This window comes from Nanorana parkeri, unplaced genomic scaffold, assembly GCF_000935625.1.
Source record: "Nanorana parkeri isolate BGI_ZX_2015 unplaced genomic scaffold, ASM93562v1 scaffold1862, whole genome shotgun sequence".
Classification (NCBI taxonomy): domain Eukaryota; kingdom Metazoa; phylum Chordata; class Amphibia; order Anura; family Dicroglossidae; genus Nanorana; species Nanorana parkeri.
In genome coordinates, this window is record NW_017308130.1 from 186,421 (window position 1) to 209,680 (window position 23,260).

General features: G+C 43.2%; 2 protein-coding genes across 4 annotated transcripts in view; both read right to left on the minus strand.

The window, feature by feature from the left end:
• Positions 1-2,747: 2,747 nt before the first annotated feature.
• RPL39 (ribosomal protein L39) lies at positions 2,748-7,451 on the minus strand. Its single transcript, XM_018571908.1, has 3 exons — positions 7,366-7,451; positions 5,764-5,867; positions 2,748-2,918 (listed from the first exon to the last, which is right to left on the minus strand). The coding sequence occupies exons 1-3, from the start codon at positions 7,366-7,368 to the stop codon at positions 2,870-2,872; spliced, it is 156 nt and encodes a 51-aa protein (XP_018427410.1). The 5' UTR covers positions 7,369-7,451; the 3' UTR covers positions 2,748-2,869.
• Positions 7,452-12,936: 5,485 nt separating this feature from the next.
• UPF3B (UPF3 regulator of nonsense transcripts homolog B (yeast)) overlaps positions 12,937-23,260 on the minus strand; it is a 15,023-nt gene continuing 4,699 nt past the window's right edge. Inside the window, exons 3-11 of one of the 3 annotated variants that reach the window (XM_018571912.1) lie at positions 22,857-22,963; positions 22,663-22,761; positions 20,968-21,078; positions 17,142-17,185; positions 16,555-16,767; positions 15,697-15,711; positions 15,220-15,362; positions 14,315-14,627; positions 12,937-13,136 (exon numbers count right to left, since the gene is read on the minus strand). In XM_018571912.1, the coding sequence (XP_018427414.1) occupies positions 12,990-13,136; positions 14,315-14,627; positions 15,220-15,362; positions 15,697-15,711; positions 16,555-16,767; positions 17,142-17,185; positions 20,968-21,078; positions 22,663-22,761; positions 22,857-22,963 (1,192 nt within the window). In that variant the 3' untranslated portion in view covers positions 12,937-12,989. Of the gene's footprint in view, positions 13,137-14,314; positions 14,628-15,219; positions 15,363-15,696; positions 15,712-16,554; positions 16,768-17,141; positions 17,186-18,509; positions 18,621-20,204; positions 20,304-20,398; positions 20,503-20,967; positions 21,079-22,662; positions 22,762-22,856; positions 22,964-23,260 lie in introns of those variants that run through there. The other 2 variants (XM_018571911.1, XM_018571914.1) reach the window with 2 other exon arrangements.

Below are 23,260 nucleotides of genomic sequence, written 5' to 3' on the forward strand. Positions count from 1 at the left end.
TGGCCAGATCCCGCCGCTCGTTCTATGAATATGGGAACAAGGCCGGTCGGATTCTTGCTAATGCCCTGCGGGACTCAACTTCATTCCGTCCATCCACTCGGGTTCGGGTGCGGTAGCATCACGGTCCTGAGACATAGCGGCACACTTCCACTCATTCTTCACTAAACTGTGCATCTTTCGAGCTGCGCACAACCCCCTTGCTCAAGAGGCGAGGGTGTCAGAAATCAGGGATTACCTGGCCTCCTCCGGCGCGCCACATCTTTCCGAGTCCGATAGTCAGGCGTTAGAGGCCCCATTATCCCAAGCCGAATTTGATCGCGCTTTACGTGACATGAAGCCGGGTAAAGCCCCTGGCCCGGATGGGCTAACCCTCCCGTACTACAAGCACTATCGAGAGCAGTTGGGAGCTCGTTTCCTCTCTGCCTTCAATGCCATCCTAGAGGACAGACCCATGCCGCGTGACTCTCTGAGAGCTCATGTCACAGTCATCCCAAAAGAGGGGAAAGACCCTCTGCAGTGTGCCAGTTACAGGCCCATATCTTTGCTAAATGTGGACCTCAAATTTTTTTACCCGCATCCTGGCCTATCGTTTGCTCCCTTTTCTGCCAGACCTTGTAGGCCGCAACCAAGAGAATTTTGTCCCTGGCTGTGAGGCCAGAGACAACACCATAAGGACCCTCAATGTGATACACCTAGCTCGTTCCCTGTCGCAGCCTCTTCTCCTGCTGTCCTTGGACGCGGAGAAGGCTTTTGACAGGGTCGCTTGGTCGTTCTTGAGGGAGACGCTCACACACGCGGGTCTGGGGAGTAACATGAGGCGCTGGATTACCGCTCTCTATACTGAGCCGTTCAGCCGGCAGCCGCACGAGCACCACGGGAGCATAGCCGTAGCCAGCTCCTTTTGCGCCTGAGGCAAGCAAAAAAAAAAAGGAGGAGAGGACATGGCGATCTACCAGTGATTGCTACACGATCGACTGGTAGATCACGATCGACCTTGTGGGCACCCCTGCCCTAAGGTTTCATTACTACTAAAGGGATGCCAACACTGCAACTTTCCTCAGAGCACTAGGTGGTTATAATGAACCCGACCCTCCTATTCAGAAACCAGTCTGGGACGGACATACAGCTTTTTCTTCAGAACAGAAACAGGAAGGAAACTGCGACAACGTTGGTTAAATCACACAAATGGGCAAACATTTGATCTTTGTGCGCAGCAGTGCCACAATGTTAAAGAATGTTGGAACATGCTGTGGCAAAATGAAACAAGCCAGGACACAAACACAGCACGTTGGAGTAAACCAAAGCAATAAGGCAATATTTTCTATGTTCTGTCTATGCATTGGGCCACGCTAACCAACAGGGCTGGTGTGAACAAGCTCTAAAACTTCAGATTTCTTTTTTAGGCACGATCTTTAGTTCCAACTTTATTTTTTAAATGAATGCAACCTACTAAATCAGATACATGCTAAAAGACGATCTGTTATAGCTTTGCATCAATCACATGGAAGATGTCTGCAGAGCTAAAGCTTATCTAGCTTTGGATATAGTGGGGAAGGGTTAGAACCCAGTCAGGATTTTATTGCTATATCCCCACTGGGGAGATGAACCCTCTATTTGTCCTGGTGATCACATAAAGGGATGCATATACCAAAGGTCATGGCTGTCTGTGCAATGGGGGTGAGGTCAAATCTTTCAAAGAGGACAAGTGTTCCAGTGATAACTTAGCAGACATTTCATCTCACTTCCTGCAGGGTCCCTCCAGATATCCACTGCAACCGAAAGTTACATTTTTTTAGATATATTCATTTGGAACAAATTTTTAGTCCAGCTTCAAATTATACTTTTGTTTTGGATGGATTGGGAAAGGGTTAACACACTGCCTGTCACACCTTTGGGGAAATTTGCCCTCATTTATCATTCTGACACATGTAGTGTTCATCTGCCTAAACACACCAGCAAACACCCTACAGATTTGACTTACTCATTGCAGGAATTTGTGGTTGGCAGAAAGTGTGAATGCAAATGTACTAAACTCTTTATCTGGATGGTACCAGATCACAGTGGATCCACCCTAGTTATCAGTGACTTGTCATCTGCAAATCACAAGTGTACAAACTGAACAAAGTAAGAAGTATTCTATACTTGGTTGGTGGTGCTCAGTGTTCATTAAAGAAAATGAAAAATATTTTTCTGGAACTAGGAAACAAACACTGTTCTGTCACCATATAACATAAACTGAAAAGTAAAAAGGTTTTGATACTTACCTGTCACACCGCCAGTCTCCACCCAAGTAGGTCCGATACCTGGCCCCTCTGCCATGGGCTGTGGTTTCACCTACCAGTTGCTGCATCACTAAAGTACACGGGGGAGACAGTGGACAGTCTGCCCTGCTTTACATCTTATAGTAAAATCACAACAGGCTAACACCGACTACTCTGCTGGAAAGATGAAAGTATGCCCCCAGCCCAACTGGATACATGGCCTATGATATATTACATTTAAGTTTCTTTTTTTTTTGGTGGGGGGAGATGGGGAATTTAGTGTCGACATTCACATTAGGGACAGTGGCTTCCTGGCTTAACTGATATGACAACTCAGTTTCAGCATATTAAGTCTGATTCTTTATACGATCAAGTCTACCCACTTCCAATTTGTAATGCTCAAAACTGTAACCAAGACCATCATACCAAGACATTTACAATTCTATTCCATTGGATATTTAAGAAGGAGGAAACAGACAGAAGTGCAGATCTTATGTTTATTTGCACTGGAATCAGCAGATACTGCTACAAAATAACTGTATAATAAGGTGTTGATCAGGTCTTGGCAAGTAACCCTCAGGATGCCCAGCTTCCATGGGCAGAGCTTCTCACAGGCCAAGCTTGGTCCTTCTCCAGTGTCTCCTCTTGGAGTTATACCTATTAAAATACATAAATTGCAAAAATAAGCAAATAAATGGTCCACGCAGAGATTTACACCAGCGGTAACTAGATACATAACTGTAGTTGTCAATACTGACTTGTTTCCACACAAGTGAAAACAAACAAGCTGACATCGTTATTATCAGCAGGATAATGACAGCACTTCTACCAAGAAAAAGCACTGTAATTGCAGACCTGCTTTTACACTAGTAATCCAGAAACAGTCTGGTAATAAAACTGTCATTTTTCATTATGGCAAAAGCATATGCTAAATCCCCAAGGATAGTAGAAAAGGGAAACATACAGAAGAACAAAAAAAACAAACCATGCTGGATTTTCCTTCCCTCCCACAGAAAAGTAATCCAAACTACGAAAGGGTATGTACAACAGATTCTTAGCTAACTCTAGGCGAAAGCTAAGGCAGATCCAAAAAATCAGAAAGAACTGGTAGATCATTCACACCCCATCATCCTGGGGAACAGATATGCATTTTTTTGTGGCCACCATAAATTAAACGCATGCTTTATCTCTATCCAATCTATTTATAACTTCAGCAGCATGTATTCCAGACATTATCATCAGATTAAAGCAGGGGTGTGGAATTCCTATCACCCGACGCCCGGGACATGCAATTTCGGGCAATGGGCGAGTAGTTTTTATTTACATTTAGCCCTGCTCCGGACAAGCAGAGCTAAATGTACAGCGTGGGGCCGCCGCTCGTTTTTATACAAGTGATCTAATTAGACCACTTGTATGAAAGGATCGGCGGCTATTGTGTCTGGTCACCGCAGCCGTGAGCTCACCATAGAGCCCGAAGAGCAGACGAAAAACAGATGTTCATCTGCTCTGTGTAATCACTGAAAACATGGCGCTGTGATCACAGCGCCACCTGTCTCAGCCATCAGTTCTGTGTTGGAGGGCAGGTTCCATAGAGAACACCTGTCACCGACAAACTATCACATAGGAGTTTTTAAGCCCTATGTGATAGAACTAAAATTAAGTGGGAGAAAAAATACATAAAAAAAATAAAATACATAAAAATAAAAAAGTTAAAACTAACCCTGCTGCCACAGTCATCTGCATGCAAAGGACATTGTGTGTGTGTGTGTGTGCGTTGAGTGCTGCCGCCATTCCACTTTGTGGTAGCCAAGCAGAAGAACTCTCCTTCATGCACAATGTGCATTAAAGGAGAACTATGGGGTCAGTGTTTTACCCCATAGTTCCCCTAAGGGGCACGGGAGGGCATAAACTAGCGTCCTCCCGTCACCCAAAGCTCAGTATACCGCGAGCCTCTGCTCACTATATACGGAGACCGCCGCAGCTGACACGGATCCTGACATTACTGTCGAGATCCACCCAGCTGCATGATTGACAGCTGGCTCTGCCCGTCTAGAGGCAGCTGTACCCGCCCCCTCCCCCGTTCATTCCTCCACTCAGTGCTGGAGGATCAGGGAGGTGGAGAATCCCTGCAGGGAGCCGTGAGTGACAGTTACACCTCCCTGCAGGGACAGGATCAAGAAGTGAGCGAGCGACTGTATGCGTTCCTTCACTTCCTGATCTATAGAGCCGACCTGTGAGTTTCATTGTCACACGTCAGCTCGAACTATGAGGATGAGTGAAAAGTGAAAAGTGAAAATCACCCCCCCCCCCCCTTTGCAGCTCACTTTCCCAAGTAATATGGGAAAATGAAATTACCCAATCAAATCTGGCCCAGCAACCCCCCGGCTATACTTACTTTTCAGTCCTTACCCTCCGCCTGTACAGTCCAGCCTTATCCATTTTTTTGAATTTGCTGGCAAATTGCAAGCACTCATTGGTCAACAGGTCGGCTACTGAGCCGACCTGTGACAGTCTCATTGTCACAGGTCGGCTAGAACTATGAGGTGAGTGAAAAGCACTAACCTCATAGTTCTCCTTTAAATCATCACACTTTTGCACCTCAAGCATTATGGAACATTCTAGAGCATGCAGACATTACACCTCATATGAGAGGGAGCCATTCATATATCAGACTTCTCCATACTGCTAGAATCTGACAGGCTGTTCTATGCAAAACACAACTGGTTTATCTCCACTTATTGTTAGAAATTGTACAACCAGCACTGAAAAAAACTGCAGGGGAATGTTTGTACTGGAGACATAAATATGAATATCCTTCCTGATTTAGTTCTACAGACAATACAAGAGACAAACATAAGGTTCCAAGGATACATAACAAAGAAAATGCTAAAAAACAAAATACTGAATGGTTCTTGCTCCCAAAAACATCCAAATTCCTCTCATTCCCTCACACTGCACAGGGGAAATACAAATGGAGACCATTTGCTATTACAGGAATCTTCCTGACACTTAAAGAACCTTCCATAAAAGTGATCAGTTCACTTAACTGAAAGCTCCCCAAAGACGCCTACGAAGTGTTTAAGAAATAAAGCTATTATGAGAAAAGGAGGACGGTGTCATAATCTGGGGCCAAGGTGAATAGTTCAGGTTTTTTGCAATAGTTTAAAATGCCTTTGGAGGGGATTTGACTTCAGGGTTTTACCCGGACTTTCCATTTCGATAGAAAAGATGCTTTTAATGTTGGATAGGAGGGGGAAGGGTTAGAACTTCTGTCAGAGTTTTTCGCTATGTCCATTTTGGAGAAGTTAATACTCATTGCCCGCACCATGACAGTTCCTTCTGTATGATGGGAAACCTTTTCAATGGGGACAAGCAGCAACTAGAACCCTGTTCAGGAGGAGGAGGAGAGGTCAGAGCCTCGAGCAAGGCTTGCTGTTGGAGCTCGGCTTAGCACAACACACAGTCTGTGAGATGAGAAATATCGGGAACGGTTCATACATACCTGATCTTATTGCCAGTTTTCATTCTGATCCACTGTGGGATTGGTCTATTCTGTTTCTGCTTCTTGGCCAGAAACCTCTTAATTCTGAAGGTCTTGTGGGACGACTGTCAGGACAGAAGCAAAAGAGAAGGGTTAGTGTGATCAAATAAGTGTGACAACATAACGCTGACGCTTCAATAAGCCACGCGCATCAAAACGTTAGGATTCCAGTGGTTGGTTTGTTACTGAGGACAGTGTGACATGCAGAGCCCTTCCTATAACATCTATGTGCATATAAAGCCATGACTGGTTCATGTCCTGCCCAGGTCACTATCTGCATGGAGTTTGCATGTTCTCCCTGTGCTTGCGTGGGTTTCCTCTGGGTACTCCGGTTTCCTCCCACACTCCAAAGACATGCTGGAAGGTTAATTGTCTCCTGTCTAAATAGACCCTCCTATGTATACATGTTGGGACCTTAGATTGTAAGCTCCCTGAGGGCAGGGACTGATGTGAATGTGCAACTATGTAAAGCGCTGTGTAAATTGTCAGCACTATATACATACCAATAATAAAGCAGGCTTTCCCCGTTTCGGATAGCATATTGAAGGGTGTGAATCAATCAGGCTTTTAGAACTAGGTGGTCACTAGTGACAGTCCCCTTCACTCTTTGTTCTGTTGACTATTGTCACGGAACAGAAAGTGATGGGAAAAGATTTTACAAGTAATCCCTGAAACAAGAGAGTAATCCCCCAAATGTGTCACCCGATCTGGTATTTAATACAGGGATTTATATGACATTGTACTCCATGCTTTACATAGTGCACAGTCACATCAGTTCCTGCCCCCAAGTAGCTTACAATCTAAGGTCCCCATCTCACATACACACAGGGCCAATTTAGACAGGAGCCAATTACCCTACCAGCATGTCTTTGGAGTATGGAAGGAAACCCATGCTAGCATAGGGAGAGCATGCAAACCCCATGCAGATAGTGTCCTGGTTGAGATTTGAACCTAGGAGCCCAGTGCCGCAAGGCAGGTCAATGTAAAAGTCCATCTCCCCAATTGCAGGTAAATAAATGAGGTTACCAATCCTGACTCTGTGCAAAGCTGCTATAAAAAAAAAAAATCATCTTAGATGCACTAACACAAGCAGCTGTAAAACCAGGAAGCCATGTCCAGACTTCAGGCTGTAAACACTGCCCGTACAAAAGGTGTTGCCCATGACAACCAGATGTGATGTTGGTGGCCACATATATACAGCTGGACCCCCCCATCCTGGGACATGACTGTGGGACCCCTCTGTGTGTATGGTGCAGTCAATGAGCCCACAACAGGTAAAGTGTAGCGCTGCATCTGTTTGGGACATTCAGGAAAAACAGCCGGGTGTATTGGTGACAGTACATCGGCCCTCGTACACCTAGATGTAACATATACAGGACGCAGACATGTTGGAAATTGTTCGGCACCAACAGAGGACATGAGCGGCCTCTGCCCCGGCATATCACTATGGTATTCCACCCAATATTAAAATAAACCGATCGCTCACTACCCCATCAATCCTAAACAATACAACACACAGGCCCATACTTCCCCACTACCAAGGATTGCACTAGATTCACTCACCATAGTGAACCGGGAGACCCTGTCACCACAATGGCGGGTGAAAAAGAGGAAGCCGGAAGGCGCAGGGCAGAGGTTAGTGGTGCGGAACCATAGAGTGAACAGGAGGCGCTCTATAGATAGGCCGAGAGTAGAGATACTCCACCCAGCGGCTGCGGGAGGAACTGCTCCCGGTACTGTGCACCACATATGTTACCCAGTCACTAAAAACACATATAAGCTTTAGTATGTTTATGTCATTTCAATGGTTGTTGTTTTCATTTTTTTTTTATCCTACAGGTTTCATTAAAACCCTGCTGAGAAGATTCTTGTTCCTGTTTTCAGGTGACAACTGTCTCTCAGATAGGGTTGCCACCTTTTCTTCAAGTGAAACCCCAGCACTCTAGCGACGCGCTGACATTTGTTTGGAGTCGTGGCTTATTCATATGTAAATAGCGCCACCCATTAATATGTAAATATCACAGTCGAGACTGTACAGTGGGGGACCAGTAGCCCCTATATTAATTTTGGTTGCCCCTGTCTGCCTGACATCTTGTGTCCGGGTTTCTGCTGCCATGAAACCTGGTGGAGTGAATGCGCATAGACAGAAAGAAGCTGAAAAGTGTTGGGGAAGATCAGCAGCATTGAGATGCAAAAAAAAAAAAGAAAGGGTAAAAACTGTATTCTATGGGAACAAATGGTAATCTATAATAAACAATACTTTATCAACCTAAATGCCCAGTTAAGGTTTAGATCTACCTTTAGCCACATGAATTGCCACTATACAGCCATTAAGAGTTGTTAGGGTTGCCACCTTTTCTTCAAGCGAAACCCGAACACTCTAGTAGCCCCTATCTTAATTTTGGTTGCTCCTGTCTGCCTGACATCTTGTGTCCGGGTTTCTGCTGCCATGAAACCCGGACAGAGCATTCAAAACCCGAACTGTCCGGGTGAATCCTGGACAGATGGCAACCCTAAGAGTTGTGCTGCACAGTGAACTAAGCTCAGTATGTAAAACAAGATGATGTATTCACACGACCACATTGCAACAACGCATGTTACATGCAGTGGTGCAATGTGGCACCTCAACGCGCCTTGTTGAATGTGTGTTGCAGCAAGCACCATTTTTGGTGCGTTGGCAGCCCATTCATTTTGAATAGGCTGCCTTAGAGCCGAACTCTGGGGGAAATTATTATTAACCCTTGCAGTAGGGCTATCCCAGCACTGCAGAGGTTATGTGCTTGTTTTTGTGTGGGAGGAAAAAAAAAAGTTATAGTTCACCAGTCACCCAATCCTTGGAGGTGGCTTGCTCTTAGATCGGTCACTGGAGCTTCTCTCCCTTCACTGCAGTGATCTAAGGTCCTGTGAGTCATGTCCTATATACAGAGGGGAATGGAACAAAACTGGAGCAGACAGAATCTGGAGCAGCTGTGCATGGCAACCAATCAGCTTCTACCTTTCATTTTCAAATCTTAATTAAACAGAAGAGAGAAGCCGATCGATTACTATGGGCAACTGCTCCAGATTCTGTCTGCTCCAGTTTCGATAATATCCCCCCGCAGTGTATAGAACGTTAGGACACTGAGGGAAATTCCATTGCTGCAGTGGAAGAGGAAACAAGCTGGAAGGAGCGCTGTCACATCCGGCCGGCTCTGAGGTTCGGGTGAGCATAACTTTTTTTATTTTCAGCTCTAGACCAAAACAAGCACTTAACCCTTGCAGGGCGGGGATAGCCCTACTTCAAGGGATAATCTGCTTAAAACAAAGCATAACGCATGTGTTTACACACCAGGTTGGTGTTAATGGGCACTTGTTGGTGGTGCCATGCCTTACAACTCCACCACATTGCAGATCTCTGGACCGTGGAGCCAGCCATTGCTTGTAGCGGTCTTAGTGATGATATAATCAAGAACCATTCTGATTGCCAATGACAGGACTGGTAGAAGGTTCTGCCTTTGGACTTTTATGAACGCATGCCCAGCAGGGAGCCTTGTTCTGAGGAACATTATTACACAGATTGGAGACAGAAAGAAGACCCACATTGTTATATATTCCAGCTCCTGACTGGTCCCCTGTAAAGCACTTCTGGAATGCACTGACAAACCCAACCAAACCACGAAAGGCTGCCATCTTTACCAATCTGGGAGCACCACCTCCAAACGTCTGGCCCTGTATCTGCTCAGCTGAACCCCGAATCAGCAACTATTGGCTAAATACAAGAGTCATGCGTATTCTCACTGGAACCTTGGTTTGCTTGGTGTATTTGTTCCGGATCAGTGTTCCAATGGGAAATTCTGCCTCTGTGCAGGAGCTTCCTGGAATAAAGACCGGTCAGTGCTGTTCTTTTTTCCTTGAGCAGAGTAAACGGTCATGTATCCGCCCCCCTTATGTAGGGCCTGCCGGGTCCTTCCCACAGCTCTGCTCCCTGCACAGCCTATGTACAGCACAACGATGATGTCACTGCCTTTTATACAAAGCGATAACTGGGTTTGCGCAGGCATTTTGTGCACACAAAGGGAATTTATATCCTTTGTGGCCATTCAGGAATATATTTAAAGTTTTTGTGTCCTAGAGGTTCAGCTTTCAGGATTCTATGTATGATTTACCTGCTATGCTACTGGGCAGCAAGGATCCAGTCCAGGGTTACATTAGAAGCTAGGAGTACCCTAGCCCTCATTCGCACCTCAACATTTAGTTGTGCCTTTCCCGAAGGGTGATACTGCTCCACATGAAGAATACCCTTCTTTTCAATGGTGCCCATTCTCACCTGAGGATTGTGTTGCTTGTAGCTCAAAACTGTACATCAGATTTTTTTTTTGGGGCACAATTACGTGTTTTTGACCCCATAGACTTTAAAAACTAACGCAACATCTAATTTTTAACAACCATCTCCACCACCTAGTTACTAGCTTTCCATCTCTCAAGCCTGAAATTGCTCACACTCAATTGTGAATGTGGACCATGCTCTGTATTCCGCGATGGTGCTAATTGCAGTAATATTTCATACCATTGGGAGCACCCCATCAAATGCTATGAACAGCGCAGCCAGTAAGTCATCTATTTCTCCTGTCAGAGTTTAGTCAAGGAATCTGGCTTCAGAGTATAAAAAGGTCGACCAGTTGCTGGAAATGTGCTCTGGTAGAAATACATAGCCCCCATTAGCCAGAATAGGTTTCTGCTTCTTCTCTCTGGGAATGCTACACCCAGCACAGCCTCTCAGTGGACTGTAGTTAAAGGAGAACTATGGGGTCAGGGCTTTTCCCCATAGTTCTCCTTAGGGTAACGGGAGGACACAAACTAGCGTCCTCCCGTTACCCTAAGCTCAGTATACTGAGGCGCCGGAGCGGATCCCGACGTAGATGACGGGATTCGCCCAGCTGTGTGAGTGACAGCTGGCTCTGCCTATCTAGAGCAGAGCCAGCTGTACCCGCCCCCTCCCCCGTCCGTTCCACCAGTCAGCGCTGGCAGATCGGAGCGGGGAGGGGGGAATCCAGTGCCTCCCCGTCACGGCAGAGAGCCGTGACAGGATCGAGAGGGGAGGGAACCCGGTATGGGGTTGCCTCCCTCCCGAATCGAGAGGTGAGGGAACCCGGTATGTGTTCGCTCACCTCCCGATCTACTGAGCCGACCTGTGACAGTCTCATTGTCACAGGTCGGCTAGAACTATGAGGTGAGTGGAAATCACTCACCTCATAGTTCTCCTTTAAGCACCTATTGTCATTGGATGTATTGAGGCTGCAACCATGTAGGCAACCTCTGCACTCAAGCTCTGGTCAACCTACAAGTCCCATAAGGTGTTGCAAGACTGACGGCAATGGGCACAACTTTCAGATGCATGTTGGGATTTGTAGTTTCACCACAGCTGGAGTGCCGAGGTTGGCTATCCCTGATGTAAGGTATGAGTTTTGCAGGCTCTGGCATCATTAAAGTGAACCACTGCTTTGCCCATGCAAAGATACATTTTTGTTAATAGTTAAGGTACTTGAATGGATTTTAAGGTTTAACTCCTGAGTTTAGTGCGGCTTTAATTTGCAACACATGTAATTTAAGAGAACTATGTGGCAAGTGTTTTCTCCCCATAGTTCTCTTAACGGTCATGGGAAGACATTACTGTCGAGATCCACCCAGCTGCGTGATTGACAGCGGGCTCTGCCTATCTAGAGCTGTACAGCTACAGCTGTACCCACGCCCTCTCCCGTCCCTTCCTCCAGTCAGCACTGGAGGATCGGATCGGATCAGGGGGGGGTGCGGCAGTGAGTGACAGTCACAGCTCTCTCCAGGGAGATGATCGAGACGTGAGCGAGCGGCGTTATGTGTTCGCTCCCTTCCCGATCTTTTGAGCCGACGTGTGACAAGGCGTCGACTCGAACGATGAGGATGGGTGATTTTCACTCACCTCATAGTTCTCCTTTAATGTTCTGCTAATGAGTAGTCAAAAAGGTTAACTCTTAGTAGCAATCTATTAATAGCACCCACATAGCCCTAGCCTAAAGGTGCACTACACTGGCTGAATTTCAGCCGGTTTTTACTGTACAGGACGAAATTTGCGGGGCTGTGTGCTCCCTTTCAGCCGGCATTCCTCAATCAGCTGATCAAAGGAGCCTGCTGGAAAATCTTTGTGCGATCAAAGCTGGTTAGCCAATGAGCTGCCCGCGCTGATCGGGTATTCCAAAAGGGGACGGTGGCACCTGTTAGAATACAATGCAAACAGCGTCGTTTCCCCGATCGACACGCTGTTTTTTGTTGGAGGAATCGCGTCAATTGTTTTCGCTCGACCCACGGGTTTGCACGAAATAAAAAAAATTGACAGGTGTATGGCCAGCGTAATAGGCTAGGAGGACTAGACATCTGCGTCTTTGTTTTTGAAGCAATATGAAGAATGAAGTGGCAACCTTCTGGACAGTTCACTTTAGAGGAAATAAACACATTCAGTTTCGAGTGAAAGTATTTTTTTTTTATTTTTGATAGAAAAAAAGTTAAGAAAACATTTAGGTTACATTTCCATAAGAGGATAATTAACTCTTTATATGCTCCAGACATGATAAAATAAGCTGTCATATGTCTGAGAATCTACCAACTTAGACATCTGTTATAATAAAGATCTGTATGAAAATAATTAGGAAAAACAAAAATTACAGCATTGTTCTGAGTCTTTTCAGCATTGTACAGCAGCGATTATTTTGGACTCCAGAAAAGGAATACAAAGCAAAAATCTTCAACACCTACACTGCAAAACTGAAATACATGGCAAGCTCTATGGAAACAGCCAATGTAATACTGCGCTGAAATAACATTCAAAAATACTCTTCTGTAATAACCTTCAGCCAGTACAGGAATGGAGGACTCATGTTTCATTAAGGCCACTAGACAATATATTGTAAACTGAAGATTTCCACCATGCTCTCCCTCTTACCACCAACACTACAGCACTAAGGACTAAACATTCTGCCAGCAGTCTTGCAGCTATGAAAATCCATGGTGGATTCTTAGCCAAACTCTGCGTTTGCAACCGCCCTCAAAGACGCTCCTCCGTCTTTGGACACCTCATGCCTGCTCCTGACTCCTTCTCGGTGAAGGCACTTCTGGATTGCAGAGTTTGTTTTCTTTGGTTGTCATGACGGGCAGGACACTTCACATCTTCCAGTTCCTTACTCCTCTTTTTGCTGATCACTGGTCTCACCCTCATGTTTCTTCTCGGACGGATCGCTGGATTTGGCTGGACTCTCGTCGTCGCACTGCGTTAGTCGGCTTCTGCTCCTTGTCCCAGGTTGGTACAGCTGCATTGCTGGGCGATCCTGCAACGTTTGATACATTAGAACAGAAACACTTGGGGGAATTTATCAAAACTGGAGCAGTTGTGCATGACAACCAATCAGCTTCTCTTTTCAGTTTGTTCAGCTTAGATTTCAAAATGAAAGAGAGAAGCTGACTGGTTGCCATGCACAGCTGCTCCAGTTTTGATAAATTCCCTTCATTATATTTTCTCCAGTAAATTTATGTTATACCTCTCATGAGTAAAAAACACAAATATATCCTTCTTTAACTAAGCGCTTTTAACTGCTTTCATTAGGAGAGAAAATGTTAAAAAGCAGCACAATTGTAAAATAAAATAGATGGTTTTTTTTCTTCTGCAAAAGCCCCATTTTCAAAAGCTGGTAAACAGTACATGCAGCCTACAGCCAGCTGAGACTTGTAAGGTGACTGGCCATATACTTGTGCTACTTAAACCACCTCTTTATACACTTGTGCTCATAAGTTTACATACCCTGGCAGAATTGATGATTTCCTGGCCATTTTTCAGAGAATATGAATGATCACACAAAAACCTTTCTGTCACTCATGGGTAGTGTTTGGCTGAAGCCATTTATTATCAATCAACTGTGTTTACTCTTTTTCAATCATAATGACAACAGAAACTACCCAAATGACCCTGATCAAAAGTTTACATAGCCCAGTTCTTAATACAGTGTGTTGCCCTCTTTAACATCAATGACAGCTTGAAGTCTTTTGTGGTATGTGTGGATGAGGCTCTTTATCTTCTCAGATGGTAAAGCTGCCCATTCTTCCTGGCAAAAAGCCTCCAGGTCCTGTCAATTCTTGGGCTGTCTTGCATGAACTGCACGTTTGAGATCTCCCCAGAGTGGCTCAATGATATTGAGGTCAGGAGACCTTCATTTTATTCTGCTGTAGCCAATGACAGGTCGACTTGGCCTTGTGTTTAGGATCATTGTCATGTTGGAATGTCCAAGTTGTCATGATTGAAAAAGAGTAAACACAGTTGATTGATAATACATGGCTTCAGCCAAACACTACCCATGAGTGACAGAAAGGTTTTCGTGTTATCATTCACATTCTAAAATGGCCAGGAAATCATAAAATGGCCAGGAAATCATAAAATCATAAAGGGTATGTAAACCTATGAGCACAAGTGTACATTATTGAATGTGACTCGACTGAGAAGGCATTGTCTCACCTTGTTCCTTATCCGATCTCTCTTGGCTGCATCTTCTTTCTTCTCCTCTCGGGACTGGCGCTCACTTTTATCAGTAGATTGCTGATTTTCACCAGCCTCCTTCCTTGTCCTCTCTCTGACCACTTCCCGATCCTTCCTGTAGTCATCCTCTCTTCTCCGGAAACTTCGGTCCTTTTCATAACGATCCCTTTGCTTTCTGCGCTCTTCTTCATAATGGTGCTTCTCTTTCTCTCTTCTTGTACGCCGCTCTTGCTCATAATCTTTGTCTCTGTAATCTTTGTCTCTGTAATCTTTTACGTATTCATCTTCACATCTAAATATTTAAAGAAAAAAGGAATACAATTTAAATAAATACAGTATTCTCATTTCAAGTACTTCCTTCCGGATAAATTAGGAGATTTTGACAACAACCAAAACACACTAGTGCCCTTTGGTGACGCCAAGTTTAAAAAAAAAAAAGTTATATATTTGCAAACATTTTATAGATTACAATCAGAGATTTGGTTTTGTTGTTTGGCATCATTTCTCAGTGCACATCAGACTTCCCCCGAAGAAAGCCATAGGCAGGACAACATAGGGATCCCTCTGGAGTTCAGTGGGAAGGATATGTAGAGAGGTACAAATCCTCAGATCTCTTATTACAACAATGCTATGCTATGCATGTGCAATTGTGAATATTAGCATATTTCAGCTGTAAGGGGGGGGCACACAGATTGCAAATACAGAAACCACACCACGAAAATCCGTGTAGAAGGGCAGTACCATTTCTAAGAACAAGATCATCTGTCAAGACAAAAGCCTCGTGTCTTTATGCAGATATAATGTATGCGTTTTCCATTAGGAAATATGTAAAGTTGTAATGTATTCAGAGAGAATTCTCAATCTGTAGCTGTGACACACCATACCTTTTGCCCTTCTCTCCGTGGTCACCATCCATTCTCTTTCCTGCTGAGCTGCGATCTTCCCGCACAGTCTCCTTCTCTATTTTTTTGCCCTTAAACTTCTTCTCTGAATTGTGCTCATCATCTTTTTCAGGTTTCCTAAGCAGCTTTAAAAAGGAAGAAACAGCTACTTAATAACAAGAATAACCTAGCACAAAAGTAAGGAATATGGACCATACACATGAAACAAACACATAGCCGAGTCATGTGACGCCTGCAAGAAGTAGAAGAGCCCGGACATTCCGAGTATTCTTGAATACAAATAAGATGTTTTTACTGTTCCAGATCTTCAAAAACCAAAATGTTTTTACAGATACATTTTACCTGTGGGTAGCTCTAAAGTTATACAATTAACCCAATAAAACATTTCAAGTAAACAGATTAATGGAGAGGAGGGATATCAGAGCCCACCCTCTGAATTGTTTTAATTTTTATTCTAACATTTTCCTTGTTCAACTAGCATCCATATTTGCTAGATCCCTGTAGCTCCTCGACTTTCAAGCACCATGCTCTCTCTTAGCCAGATGCAACCCCACCAACACATTAAGGCAGGGATGGGGGGGTTACACAACCTTATAGAGCACAAGGCTGAATCATAAGAGTAGTGGCTGCAGGCAAACACAAAGCCCAATATTTCCTGTATAGAAATGTACCTCAAGGCAAGTGAACTCTAAAGTGTTGTTTAATGTAAATGGTGCGACAAGACCAGCAATACCCTGTACTAGATGGATTGCTTTATCCTTTAGGATTTATTTTGCTATTTAAAAGGCAGAAGGACTTTATAACCATGAACTGCTCCTGAAAACACATTGAGATGCCTCCCTGTAAACTCTGATATAAATTAAAGAAATAATTATTTTAATGCTAGTAGTAATACTAGTAAGAAGAGAATTGTATAAGTATCTCTCAAATATTAAACAATAGCAACGGATTAAGCCTTTATTCACACCTAGATTTAAGGTGCGTTTTGGGATTCCTGCAGCAGGAACCCACAAATTCATGTGGCAGGAATTCCAAATATGCCCTTTACAAGTGGCCACTGTCACCTGTGCAATTTAATGATCGGGTGACAGGGTCTGCATCTGAAAGCAGCAGTCCGCCGGCACTTGGCATGTAATCATATGTGACACGATTACATGTGGTTAGTAAGAGATCTCTGTCCCTGGACGAATCGATCGTGCATCCAGCAGGGAACGTTCTCTCTTCCTAACCGCCGGAAGAATATGTAGGTTCCTGCTGCAGGAATCAAAAAAACGCACCTTAATTGTAGGAGTGAATAAAGCCTACATATGTAAACACTTTCTGTGCAAGATTTGGCAATACCTTAATTTTAGGTTCATCTTTTGATCTTTCCGATTCTTTCTCTGGAGTTTTTTCATACTTCTTTTGCTTTTCTGTATCTTTCCTTTTCCTTCTCTCATCCTCTTTCCACTTCCTTCTTTCTTCTTCACGTTGTCTTTTCCGCTCTAACTCTCTCCTCCTTCTCTCTTCACGCTTTTCATCTCTTAGTCTCTGAAACAGTGTGTACAAAAAGGATATTGGAATCGGGTCTTGTGAGAGAACATTGCAATATCTGAAGTAAAACTGGGCAACTGCGAGCCAAATGCACCAACAGTTGTGCCTCTCGTTCAAACATGACGTGAAGATAGTAGCCAGCCGGACTCTGGCGGACCCTTTTACAGGATGCAAGCAAGTATCTGTGGTCATTAATAGGTCTGCTTTAACATTCTTTACAAACCATGCTAAAGCTACAGCATGCAGAGTCTTGTTCAGTACAGGCTACAACTGAATAACTCCACCGTTCAGCTCTACTACAACAAGCAAAATGAAATGCTCAAATAAGTACAAAAACTGTATCTATGTAAAAGGGTCAGAAAAATACATACCTGTCTATTTTTTAAAAAGCTTAACAGTGGAGTAGTCTTCTTGGCTAAAAATAAAAGGAAAATGCTTTTTTAGAGGCTCCATATCATGACATTAATGATCATCAAGGAGACATGAGAAGCTTTACAGCGCAGCAAATAGCAGAACAAATACAAATCAGATGTTTGACGGAACATTACTATTACACAAATAGCAAAAAGGGCTGAAATTCCCTCATATTAAAGTATTACTTAACAGAATTACTATAGAGCATCCCGAGAGGTCAGCCATGCAAGATATCTGGCACACCCTGGTTGTGTGTCCTGTCATCTCTTCCAGCATGTAGACTGAAAGTCTGGCCATTTATATTGCTTGGATACTTTAATAATTCAGATGAGTGTAGAGAGAACGGCATTGGAGGTCAAGCAAACACATTTTGGGTGAGCATTTCCAGAAGCAGACAGTTCCTGTCTACTATCTCACCAGATGGCTCCAGGATCTGTGGCAATGGACAAGGTCCCTGCTAGAAAACCAACATTCTATGAAAGGTAAATCCAACCTATAAGAAAGGGCAATCATGTACATACTCATGTGCATAGCACAACATTGTATAAACACCAACTCAGTGGAGGGTGTGGAAGTGTTCCCTCACCTTAGGGGCTGAAGTAAAAAAAGCATGTCATAACATGGGCACACAAGAACTCTAGGTGTAAGCCTCCATGCTAGCATACAACTATACAGCTACAAAAAGTCCATTTTCAGCTGCTCAGTGTCCACACACAACTGAGAGATCCAATTCCAGCAGCCTGGAGCGCAAACAATTCTCATCAGATATGCTATTTTGCTGTAACTTGTACACACTTATTTTCAAGTGCATAAAGTAGGCTATACTCAGTGCAAATTCTGGCCAGTTCGTGATGAACTGCCTGAAATTCACACACTGGGTGCCCTGTTGGCACCCTTCCAACCGGCACCCCTCAATCAGCTGATCAGAAGAGTAGGTTGAAACATTCTCAGCCAATGAGCTGCAAGCTCAGTTTGGGTATTCTGACAGCGGCCACAGCTGCTGTCAGAATACAATGCAGAAGAGCAGGGGATAACTCCATCCATGTTTGTAAGCGGTGATGGAGGAATCCGTTATATTTTCTTTGGTCAGCCCACAGGTTGAGCGAAGAAAATATAACAGGGTATACCCAGCTTGTGACCAAGGTTGATGACTATCTGCACAATCAGAGCGACCTTCAAGACATCTACATATGTGATTACTGCTACAGTTGTTTGGATACAATATGCTGCTAGTAAAAATCATAATTTATGGACAGTCTTTGCTTATAGGTGTAATCTGAAACAGAAATGAATACACAAAGAAACAATATTTAAATGTATGTTACCTATCATTTCTTTATTCTTTGCCTCAATTTCCTCCAGCAAAGTTTCCGGGGTAGAAGTCAGCTTCTCTTCATCCAAATTGTACGAGTCTAAAAACTTTTTGTATTCTGGATCTTGTAAATAAAGTAATAAAATCTTAGGATCTTCACTTCTTCTTACACATTACTATGAATACTCCAACTTAAGTTCATAAATGTAATAGAATTGTGTTAACTAAACAGTAGGGATGCACCGATACCAAGTATTTTGGCGAGTACTCATACTCTCCCAAATGCTCCAATACTGGAACTTCTGGTCAGAAGATCTAGCCAATCTGGAAGCGGGGTCATGACATGCCACCCGGCTTCCTGATTGGTCACCATTCCTAGCAACAAGTGAAGCCGTCTTCATAGCCAATCAGGAAACCAGACGGCACCTCATGCTTGGCTGCCTGGCTTCCTGAAGCCAGTCAGCCTCGGCAAGTGAAGCTGCCGTTCTCTCACTAGAATACTGGCTTCACAGGCAATTAGGAAGCCGGGTGATGGGTCATGATCCGCTACCCGACTTCCTGATAATTGGGCCACACGGCACCGGTACTTGGTATCGGCGTGATGTTCTCTAGTCCAGCAGGAAGTACTAGACAGAGGTGACACTTGTCAGCGCAGCAGGAAGTTAGAAGCGGATTGCATTTCTCCAGGACCAACAGTTACTTTCAGTATGTATAGTGTTTGTTAAAACATTGGGAAATGTGCAGATTTACTGTATGTGTTGTTTTTAGGGTTTGCACAGACATACAGTTTAAACTACAATCAGCCACAGGGAGTGCATTGTTTTCACTGAGTCAGCCGGCCCATAGACCAGCAAGGGGAGTGAGCTCAGTAAATCACAACCACTATAAAAGCAGAATACAAAGCCTTCATATGTATTGAGCAAGCATTGCTGCTCACATGTACACATAGGGTTCCATGCATTTACCAAGTCCATTCATGCCATTTGTGATGCATTCAGCAAGCATTGAAAGGCTCTTTTTGATGCCGGTCAGCATTTGTGTTAGCTACTCCTGTGAAATCATAGAAAAGCAACAGATGATTTTGAATTGCTTCTCATTCACTTCCCAACAACTGTATAAAATGTATAAAGCATTCCCACAGGCTTCTGGCGTTGGTTTCAGAAGCTTCAACACCTGCCAAATGTTGCTTGCAGCATCCAAATTAAAGAACAGCAATACCAAGCTAAAACTGGTCTTGAACTTGAATGTGTATGAACAATGGCTTCCATTTGCATTATTGAGCAACAGATTTTCCTTACCAGACGCTTAGGGACATATTAAGAAAGCAGTGAAAATCAATTTCACCAATCAGTCACCGGTAACAAATCAATTACTATGATTTAAAACACATGCGCCCGGGAGATTTACCTGCAGTGAATGTTTGGTGAAAGTCTGATTTGCTGCTTTATAAAATTGCCCCTTAAACATCGGATCACATCCCACATGTGAGCAGGCCCATAGAAAAAAAACCCAGAATCAATGACTGCAAATTCCGTTCCGCTAAATGTGTGAATTTTGCACTTACAAAAACTGAACTCTTTAGCTAAATCATGAAACTCTGCATTTCCATTAATGTGGACATGTGTACTAGACTTCACCGTGATTCCTTTATTAGTGATGGAATAAACCGGTGGTTGTACTGATCCCTTATAACTAAGCACATTCATACCTTCCTCTATAGTGCCAATCTTGGAATCCTTTTTCTTGCTTTTCTTTTTAGCCACTTTTTGAAAAGGTGCAAATTCCACAACTGCCGGATATTCCTGACCTGTCACAGAAAACACAATCCATTACACAACCCCACTGTAATAAGAGACCAAATTATAAGCATACGGACACAAAAACAAAATCAAAGCATCTCACCTCTGTGATCGATGAACACATAGCCATCAAAACGATCTCTAAACAACATGATGTCCTCTTGACTTTTAAAATTAATGTATGCCCTCGAGTACATATGAGGAAATAAGCTGTGAACAGATCACAAACATTTGTTCAGCTATAGACGAGACCACATTTTATATCTGTCCTTTATTCATGCTTTATATACAAAAGAGCACAAACCTGTTCCTATATAGCAATGAACAAACAAAGGGGAAAGACACAGTTAGTCAACTTAGTAAAGGAAGAATGAACATTGTATATATTAATACCCCAAATTAAGATTCTTTTAAGAAGAAAATATCTTAAAAGAATGTGATTGGTTGCTACAGACAATATAACCTTTATAAAACAACTCCACACCAAGGAACTTATGTTCACAAAATTCTTTAGAGAAGAACGTCAGGAAAAAAAAAAAAAAAAAATATTTTTTTAACCCTTGCGGGGGAATGCTGCTAGTAAAAATCATAATTTATGGACAGTCTTTGCTTATAGGTGTAATCTGAAACAGAAATGAATACACAAAGAAACAATATTTAAATGTATGTTACCTATCATTTCTTTATTCTTTGCCTCAATTTCCTCCAGCAAAGTTTCCGGGGTAGAAGTCAGCTTCTCTTCATCCAAATTGTACGAGTCTAAAAACTTTTTGTATTCTGGATCTTGTAAATAAAGTAATAAAATCTTAGGATCTTCACTTCTTCTTACACATTACTATGAATACTCCAACTTAAGTTCATAAATGTAATAGAATTGTGTTAACTAAACAGTAGGGATGCACCGATACCAAGTATTTTGGCGAGTACTCATACTCTCCCAAATGCTCCAATACTGGAACTTCTGGTCAGAAGATCTAGCCAATCTGGAAGCGGGGTCATGACATGCCACCCGGCTTCCTGATTGGTCACCATTCCTAGCAACAAGTGAAGCCGTCTTCATAGCCAATCAGGAAACCAGACGGCACCTCATGCTTGGCTGCCTGGCTTCCTGAAGCCAGTCAGCCTCGGCAAGTGAAGCTGCCGTTCTCTCACTAGAATACTGGCTTCACAGGCAATTAGGAAGCCGGGTGATGGGTCATGATCCGCTACCCGACTTCCTGATAATTGGGCCACACGGCACCGGTACTTGGTATCGGCGTGATGTTCTCTAGTCCAGCAGGAAGTACTAGACAGAGGTGACACTTGTCAGCGCAGCAGGAAGTTAGAAGCGGATTGCATTTCTCCAGGACCAACAGTTACTTTCAGTATGTATAGTGTTTGTTAAAACATTGGGAAATGTGCAGATTTACTGTATGTGTTGTTTTTAGGGTTTGCACAGACATACAGTTTAAACTACAATCAGCCACAGGGAGTGCATTGTTTTCACTGAGTCAGCCGGCCCATAGACCAGCAAGGGGAGTGAGCTCAGTAAATCACAACCACTATAAAAGCAGAATACAAAGCCTTCATATGTATTGAGCAAGCATTGCTGCTCACATGTACACATAGGGTTCCATGCATTTACCAAGTCCATTCATGCCATTTGTGATGCATTCAGCAAGCATTGAAAGGCTCTTTTTGATGCCGGTCAGCATTTGTGTTAGCTACTCCTGTGAAATCATAGAAAAGCAACAGATGATTTTGAATTGCTTCTCATTCACTTCCCAACAACTGTATAAAATGTATAAAGCATTCCCACAGGCTTCTGGCGTTGGTTTCAGAAGCTTCAACACCTGCCAAATGTTGCTTGCAGCATCCAAATTAAAGAACAGCAATACCAAGCTAAAACTGGTCTTGAACTTGAATGTGTATGAACAATGGCTTCCATTTGCATTATTGAGCAACAGATTTTCCTTACCAGACGCTTAGGGACATATTAAGAAAGCAGTGAAAATCAATTTCACCAATCAGTCACCGGTAACAAATCAATTACTATGATTTAAAACACATGCGCCCGGGAGATTTACCTGCAGTGAATGTTTGGTGAAAGTCTGATTTGCTGCTTTATAAAATTGCCCCTTAAACATCGGATCACATCCCACATGTGAGCAGGCCCATAGAAAAAAAACCCAGAATCAATGACTGCAAATTCCGTTCCGCTAAATGTGTGAATTTTGCACTTACAAAAACTGAACTCTTTAGCTAAATCATGAAACTCTGCATTTCCATTAATGTGGACATGTGTACTAGACTTCACCGTGATTCCTTTATTAGTGATGGAATAAACCGGTGGTTGTACTGATCCCTTATAACTAAGCACATTCATACCTTCCTCTATAGTGCCAATCTTGGAATCCTTTTTCTTGCTTTTCTTTTTAGCCACTTTTTGAAAAGGTGCAAATTCCACAACTGCCGGATATTCCTGACCTGTCACAGAAAACACAATCCATTACACAACCCCACTGTAATAAGAGACCAAATTATAAGCATACGGACACAAAAACAAAATCAAAGCATCTCACCTCTGTGATCGATGAACACATAGCCATCAAAACGATCTCTAAACAACATGATGTCCTCTTGACTTTTAAAATTAATGTATGCCCTCGAGTACATATGAGGAAATAAGCTGTGAACAGATCACAAACATTTGTTCAGCTATAGACGAGACCACATTTTATATCTGTCCTTTATTCATGCTTTATATACAAAAGAAGTATGTATGTAAGATGTGTGCGTGTGTGAGTGCTGGGTGCATTGGGTGTAAAGGAAGAATGAACATTGTATATATTAATACCCCAAATTAAGATTCTTTTAAGAAGAAAATATCTTAAAAGAATGTGATTGGTTGCTACAGACAATATAACCTTTATAAAACAACTCCACACCAAGGAACTTATGTTCACAAAATTCTTTAGAGAAGAAC

What these genes read in the sequence shown, in the direction of transcription:
- RPL39 (XM_018571908.1), bottom strand. An exon ending in AAAACTGGCAATAAGATCAG is followed by an intron (nt 2,919 to 5,763) that starts GTATGTATGAAC and finishes GTATTTTAATAG; the next exon opens with GTATAACTCCAAGAGGAGAC.